Source organism: Mus pahari, unplaced genomic scaffold, assembly GCF_900095145.1.
Source record: "Mus pahari unplaced genomic scaffold, PAHARI_EIJ_v1.1 scaffold_13845_1, whole genome shotgun sequence".
NCBI lineage: Eukaryota > Metazoa > Chordata > Mammalia > Rodentia > Muridae > Mus > Mus pahari.
In genome coordinates, this window is record NW_018393381.1 from 2604 (window position 1) to 10435 (window position 7832).

Genomic DNA, 7832 nt, shown 5'->3' on the forward strand with positions numbered 1-7832 from the left:
GAGAGATCAGAATGGGAGACTCCAGCTAGGCCTGACCCTACACAGGAAGCAGAAGAGATGATAAACAGTCAGACACTGCGTATTCAGACTGCCTGCCTGGGTTCCTTGAGTTGGGCTGGGGTGTTATGTTAATAAAGTGTAGACACTGTGGAGAAGAGTCTGTCCACAGAAGGGCAGGCACTGCCCCAAAGGCTGGGCTGCAGTGTCTCAGCCAGGGGTCTTTGGTAGGGCTGGACCAAAGGATGAAGAGTGACTTAGAACCATGTCCTGTGGGGCAGAGAATCACCCATCTTGGGAAGAGGGCCACACTGCTGCCCCTGCTCTGGACCACAAACCACTGTCTGGTTAGAGGGACAAAGTCACAGCTAAGAGTATAGGAGAACCTCTGGAGAAGGGCCAGAGGACAGAAGGCTAGAAAGAACTGGAAATCTAGCCATACCTCTGGCTAGGAGGAGGGTCTGGCATTCAGTGGAGGATCCCCAGTCACCCCTGTCCTTGCCAACACTTACCGATGCCAATAGTGAGGAAACTGAAGATGAAGTCTATCTTGTTCAGGTGGCGGCAGACTGGTCGAAAGGAGAGGAACATGATAGGCAGGAGGATGAGGCATAGTGCCAGGGCCAGAAATATGAAGCCCTTTCTCATGTGAATGTAAACTGGAGAGGAGTCAGAGAGATAACTACAGTTACCCCAACACCTCTCTCTCTCTCTCTCTCTCTCTCTCTCTCTCTCTCTCTCTCTCTCACTGTTTCTCTCTCTGTCTCTGTCCCTCTAGCTCTCTCTCTCTCCCCTTCCTCTCATACCATGAGGAGCCTAACCTAGGTACTCCAGCAGCTGGGGAGGAGTGTCTTTTCATGTCCTGCCTGAGCAGTTTAGAGACANATGGATCTTATCTGTCTCCTAATACAAGGTACAGGCAGTCGAGGGGTCCTGGTGTTGGGTCTTAGTTGGCAGAATGCTTGCCTAGCTGTGAGCATCCTGCATTTCACCCTCAGCACTGTGCTGAGCTGAATCTGCAGCTGAGTCTCCCACTTGGGAGGAGGATCAGAACATCATGGTTGTCCACAGCTACACATTGAGCTGGAGGCCAGCCTGGGCTACATAGACCTCTCACAAACAGGCAGATGAAGGGAATGTACCTGTCTAGAATCCATACCACAATGAGAGAAGGGAAATGGTTCTGAAGTACAGCACCTGCCTATAGTTCTCCAGTGAGGTTCTTCTGTGGGTGTAGCTCAGTGGTAGACACCCTGTGTAGTGTTTGTGTTAGACACTGGGTCTGACTCCAGCAACCCTCTCCTCTTCCCCCCCAAAAAAAGAGATATAAAGAAAAAACATCACCTCCACTCATGTTAACAAAATCATTACCTAGATATTCTAAAATAACTCTACTGCCACTCATAGAGTGACCCACCAACAATGATGTCCCCACTGTGAGCCCAAATCTAAACCCCCAGAAAGATTCTTGGAAAAGCCAGTGTCCTACCCACACAGTCACCTCTAGAACCCAATGGAAGGACGCCCCAGTCTATATATTACCTGACCAGTGATTTTTCCCACATTGGCACATTTATATCCCCTGAAGTCAATCCAGAGGCAGATGAGTCCAGTGTATGCATGGTGCGCATAGGTAATCCACACATCCATTACACTGAACACCAACAAAGCTGCCAGGAAGATGGACATGAGGGACCAGCCACATAGGACAAATTTTCAGTCCTCCTCCCAGGAACAGAGCAGGTCAGCTGGGAAGGGAGAAAGTTCTGGGGACCTGGATCTTTTCTCCCCTCTCTCTCAATGCATACAAACCTCCACCCTCTTCCTCCTTCCCTCCCCCTCTCATCTACAACCAGTTCCCGGTGGATGCTGTCTGCAGCTCATCTCCAGCACTACCTCAACTCTTTCCACTCTCATGCACTGGACTCTTCCGGTGCGGTACACCTTCTCAAATGATTATGATTATGTATGCTTGAAGACACACATAAAAGATCAATTGCATGAATGAACTCATGAGTGGATGAATGCATGCTTCCTCTCTCGTCCTTTAGAGCAAAGAACAGTGGAGTTTTCAGAAGTATAGGGGCACAGAGGCCTAGGACTCAGAGGAGAACTAGGTGGCCAATTGATTGCCAGCTCCTCACATATCCTGGATTAGGGTTAGCCTGGCCTTCTAGGAGCTTAACAAGGCACACATGCCTACACCCAGGTCAAATGTGCTAACTGCCATGAGAGCTGGAATAGTCTAGATGCTCAACGAGAGGGGATGGGTCTGAAACCTGCAACAGTAAGTAGGTGTCAAAGGCTGGGTATTTCCCCTTCTCTGTAACAGAACCCATGCTGAATTCTTGGTGTTTTACCTTTTTAGACAAAGTCTCCCTGTGTTGTTTCAGTGGCCTGAGTACACTATGTGCACCAGTCTAATCTGGAACTTACAAAGATCAACCAGCCCCTAACTCCTAAGTTCTGAGATCAAAGGTGTGCACAAAAATATGCAGCTGCCAAGCTGAACTCTAATGAGGCTCATGGAGGGAAGTAACACTTTCTGGTTGCTGTTTCTTGAGAAGGCGTCTCACATGGCCCAGGCTGGGCTAAATTCAAAATGTAGCTCAGAATCTAGGATATGAGGAAGGAAAAGGTCATTGTGACCCCAACACTGTTCAGGGTGGTTGACGCTCCCCTGGAATATCCTGAGTGTTCATACTTTTGAATAACAGAGTGATCAGGCCATGTTAATGAGCACCATAACTTCTATTTATTTTATTTTATTTGGGTTGTTTTGAGAAAGATCTATACATTACCCTACCTGTCTTGAAACTCAATATGTAGATTAAGTTGGTTTACATCACAGAATATTAGAGCCTAAAATCACACAGATCCACCTGTCTCTGACTTCAAAATGCTGGTATTGAAGGTGTGCACCACTACACCCAACTCCCGAACTTCTCATAGGAACAATAAAATCAGTGATGCAGAGTTCCAAGTCTATAAAGGAAGCATTTGGGATTCTCCAAGGAAGGATTTGTATCTGAGGGAGCTTGTAGCCCTCTAGGCCATCACTGGTGCAAAGAATCTCTTCTAACTGCTACTTTCTGGGGTAATCTTGGTCTTGAGGTACAGGACCTTCCTTAGAGCTGTGGGTTAGGCATCACTTACACCACTACCCTCCATACACACCAACTCACCATTGCCCCTGACCTTGCCATCTGGCCATGGTCCCCGGAACTTGAACAGCTCCAAGAATAGCAGGCCCTGACCCAACCAATCGCATCTTTGGGAAGGTATCCAGGGTGACCTAGGGCCTACAGTACAACGGGTGAAACAGGGCCTTCTCCTACTACAGCCAAGAGGGTGCAAGCAGGAAGTCCACCTCTGTCAGCAAGGGCACAACTTAGTCAGCACCTGGCTACCAGCACAGCAGGGGAGGGGCTGTGGTGGGAAATGAAGGTTTTTAAAGTCTCTCTGAGGAGCCTCCACAGCTCCAAGCTCACTGCCTGCAGCTCCTGGACACCTGTTACCATGTGGTTCCTGATCCTGTTCCTAGCCCTGTCCCTAGGAGGGATTGGTGAGATGAGGGAAGGGGAGGGGTCACAGCCCTGACTCTCCTGCTGCCTTTGGCCCTGGCCATCCCTTTCCCCTCTCCCCTCACCCCAGCTACATCATGAGTACCACCTGCTCCTCCTTTTCTGGCCCTGTACACTGCCAAGTCGCTCACATTCCTTGCTCCCTGGACAGGCCCCTGTTCCCTCCCACTTTCCAGAACTTTCTCCTCTTTCTTAGATACCTGACCATCTCTGGGCTTCTCCATTCTTTCTAAGGAACCCAACCTCTTACCAGTCGTAGGACCTCGGATGTGTCTCGAGTTCAGTGTTGTTCCTAGAGCCTCATAAATCAACCCCTGAGTCACAGCTTGCGTAAACCCCACACTTGGGCCTTAGGCTGTCCAGCAAACGCCAGCCTTCAGCTGTGTTTGCCACATGATGACAACTGGTCCCACTCTCCCTGGGTTGCCCAGTATCTACCAAACTTTCACTTCTCAAATTGGCTTGTGACATAAGATTGGCTCCTCCCCTTTGTGCTGTGGGAAAAATGTGCATGTAACTTTCCAGTGGCTTTTTGGTTTAGTCTGGTTTTTGGAGAAGGGGTCAGGTGGGAGATGCCAGACATGGACATCAAGTAACTTCATCAGTCACTCACTACCTCAGGATGGGACTCACACGGAATGGAGACTTCCTCTTAGGCTATGATGACTGTGCAGCAAGCCTCGGGGGAATCCTCCTGTGTCCACCTCCCCAGCTCTGGGGTTACAAGCACACAACGACACACCTGACATTTTCCCTGTGTTCTGGAGGGCTCGGGTCAGGTCCTAATGCTTATATGGCCAATCATGTAGCAACCAAGACATCTCCAGCTCTGCTCTTAAGAATAAGTTCTGAGTCAGTGTCTCATGATATAGCCCAGGCTTGTCTTCAGTCCATGTCAATCCCTCTGCCTCAGCCTGCTGCTGTAACTGGGGTTACAGAGCAGTGTGGCTATGCATGGCTTGCCAAGATTTCCTCTGTTTCCAGTGCTGTGCCTTGGCCTGCTCTTCCCCCTCATGCCTCCCTCCCTGAGCCTCAGGCTTCTGTCCTGTCTCCCTAGAGCCCCACAGCACAGTTCTAGTTCCCACTCTGTGCAGGACACCCTAAAGACCCCAATGCCTAACCCTAGGACCTCACATCAGCTGGGTCCTCCTCTCCACCTCAGAGTGACCTAACTTGCTGTAACCATGTTTCCACTCTGGTCCTGAGGCTGCCAAGAGAACCCGGAGCCTCTCCAATATTCATATCATTTGCCCACCTCCACAGGAAGCAGATCCTGTCTGTCACAGACACCCAGAATTTCCATCTCTCACTGCTTGTCCCATCTCAAACTCCATTCTTAGGGAGATCCATACCTCTTAGATATCATCTCCACCACAGACACAAACAAGAGCCCATGAACCTTTGATCTGGAACCCCTCATTCTCTCCCATTCAATTGGCTACTTCATACCCAACCAAAGAAACGCCAAATCAACCCCAAGCTCCCCTTCCTGGATTACATTTATTCATTGAAATCCAGTTTCCTGAGACCTCACCCTTTCCAGAATTTCCAAAACCCAGCCAAGGGCGTGGCCTGTTCTCAAGCCTTGGAGACTCTAAATTCCAAATCAGAGGATTCTCATTGGACTAAAAATGAACAGGGACTCTCTCTGTCTCTCTGTCTCTCTCTGCCTCCATCTCTCTCTCTCTCTCTCTCTCTCTCTCTCTCTCTCTCTCTCTCTCTCTCTCTCTCTCTCTCTCTTTCTCATTGCCCATCTGTCCCTTAGTCAAAAACTATAAAGTAGCCTGACACTAGGCCGGATTCCTGATTCAAGAGTTATTTCTGTCCCCACAGCATAGATCTCCCTATCCAAGACCAGCCATATTGGGTTGCTTCCCCAGAACCCCTAGCCATATCCCTTAAACCCAGTCCTGTTTAACTCTGTCCCCCAAAAGTGCACGTCCCTGCATGTGCCAACTCTCCCCTCCCCCACTGCCTCTGTTGCAGATGCTGCACTTCCTGTCCAGACTCGAGTTGTTGGAGGAATTAACTGTGAGAAGAATTCCCAACCCTGGCATGTGGCTGTGTACCGCTACAACAAGTATATATGTGGGGGTGTCCTGTTGGACCCCAACTGGGTTCTCACAGCTGCCCACTGCTATTATGAGTGAGTAAGGGTGGAGACAGGAAATCAGGGTGGCAGACAGAGAACATGACTCCAGGACAGGCTGGGGTACTGAAGGGCAGTGGGATGGGACTGGCTGAAAGTCTATCCATGACCTCCTGGGTCTCCCTTTGCTCCTCCCTCCAGACTCGGGTTTAGAGAGTACTGTTTCTTTCTTTTCAGTCTTACTGTCTGTCTGTCTGTCTCCCACCTGTATTCACATTAGAGTGTCTTTCTGACCATCTGTCACTGTGTGTCTCTTCCTGGGGACTCTGACGACATCTGTCTGGGTCTGGGTCTCCTGTTCTCTTTTATCACTACTGACCACAGTGGGGACCAGGCCTGCTACAACATGCTGTCCCTGAGGGTAGGCTGTGAGAGAAGTCCTCACTCTCCTCAGAGCAGCTCAGCCTTTAGGACCTTCTGTCCACCATGAGGACACACAGAGAAGGGCTGGTCAGAGCTGGAGCTGGGTGAGATAACTGAGTACAGAGAGAGCTGGATGCTGGGCAGGGAGGGGAGAGCTCAGACCTTGGGCTGCAGGCCAGGCCTTACCTGCTGGGGAAGTTCAGCCCTGTCCTAGCTGCACCTGAGCAGCTCTCAGGCCTGCTCCTCCTCCCTGCCCCTTCTTCCAATTTTGTGTGTGCCTGTCTGTCTGTCTGTCTTCCCATGTTACTATCTCTAAGTCTTTTTTTAATCCTCCCTCCCTCCTCCCCCTCTTCCCCTGTACTTTTCCCACTCTCCTTGATTGCCTTTTCTCAATCCCTCCATATCCTTCCATGCCCTCTAGAAAGAACAAGGTTTCACTGGGAAAAAACAAGCTATTCCAGGATGAACCCTCTACTCAGCACCGATTGGTCAGCAAAAGCTTCCTTCACCCTGGCTACAACAGGAGCATCCATAGGAACAACATCCGACATATTGAGTATGACTACAGCAATGACCTGATGCTGCTCCGCCTCAGCATGCCTGCTGACATCACAGATGTTGTGAAGCCCATCGACCTGCCCACAGAGGAGCCCAAGCTGGGGAGCACATGCCTTGCCTCAGGCTGGGGCAGCATTACACCCTTCAAGTGTGAGTCTGGTCCAAGCAACACAGCTGGGTGGGGATGAGAGGCAGAGAGGACTGAGGAGGCCTCTGCTCACCACACTATTGCCTCCTGATCCACAGTCCAATATGCAGAAGAACTCCAGTGTGTGAACCTCAAGCTCCTGCCTAATGAGGACTGTGTCAAAGCCCACATAGAAAAAGTGACAGATGTCATGCTGTGTGCAGGGGACATGGATGGAGGCAAAGACACTTGCAAGGTGAGACAGCACCTCTCTGCAGTGAGGTGAAGGGCTGAAGGAGGGAACTGAGGTCCTTGGTTCCCACTTCAACACCCTGACTAGGCAGGCTCTGCATCCTTCCCTATGGAAGGGATGTGCCCCGGGAGGGGAGGATCCTGTAGCTGGTACTATTGCTCCTGTGTGACTTGTCTTAGGGGACTGTCCTGTGAGCCCCTCAAGACAACCCAATATCCTCATAAGGTCTGGGCTCCCAAGAGCTGGATTCCCTCACCTACTGGCCAGAGCTGCCTCTTAGAATCCCTGTGTTCCTACCCTGGGAATCAGTTCCAGGTTGTCAAGAAGAATCCAACTGTCAGGCCCTACTTACTCCTGTCCCTGTCCTTCCTTCAGGGAGACTCAGGAGGCCCACTGATCTGTGATGGTGTTCTCCATGGTATCACATCATGGGGCTTTACCCCATGTGGTGAACCCAATAAGCCGGGCGTCTACACCAAACTTATTAAGTTTACCTCCTGGATAAAAGACACTATGGCAAAAAACCCCTGAATGTCACATTGTCCCGTGTTCTCAATAAAATCCACAATGCAACAAATGAATTCAAAATCTGACATTCTCTGTGCTTTTGGAATTCAGTACCAAATCATGGTTCCCTCACCTAAGGTCAGGACTTCCAAAGTAGATCAGCAAGGGCCAGGTGTACATGGACCGGCTAAGGGATGGGGTTGAGACAAATGCAGACGACAGGATCAGACAAAGTCAGGGATGCTACATGAGTCTCCTCTGGCAAGGAAAATGCTCAGGTCACAGAGGAAAAGG

General features: G+C 50.2%; 1 protein-coding gene and 1 pseudogene across 1 annotated transcript; both read left to right on the top strand.

Annotated features, from left to right (window-relative positions):
* Nucleotides 1-1953, top strand: part of LOC110315508 — a 4266-nt pseudogene extending 2313 nt beyond the window's left edge.
* Nucleotides 1954-3477: 1524 nt separating this feature from the next.
* Nucleotides 3478-7562, top strand: LOC110315507 (kallikrein 1-related peptidase b9). The gene is made up of 5 exons (XM_021189548.2): nucleotides 3478-3562; nucleotides 5568-5727; nucleotides 6515-6801; nucleotides 6898-7034; nucleotides 7407-7562. Exons 1-5 carry the CDS (start codon nucleotides 3517-3519, stop codon nucleotides 7560-7562), a joined length of 786 nt encoding a protein of 261 aa, XP_021045207.1. The 5' UTR covers nucleotides 3478-3516.
* The last annotated feature ends 270 nt before the right edge of the window (nucleotides 7563-7832 follow it).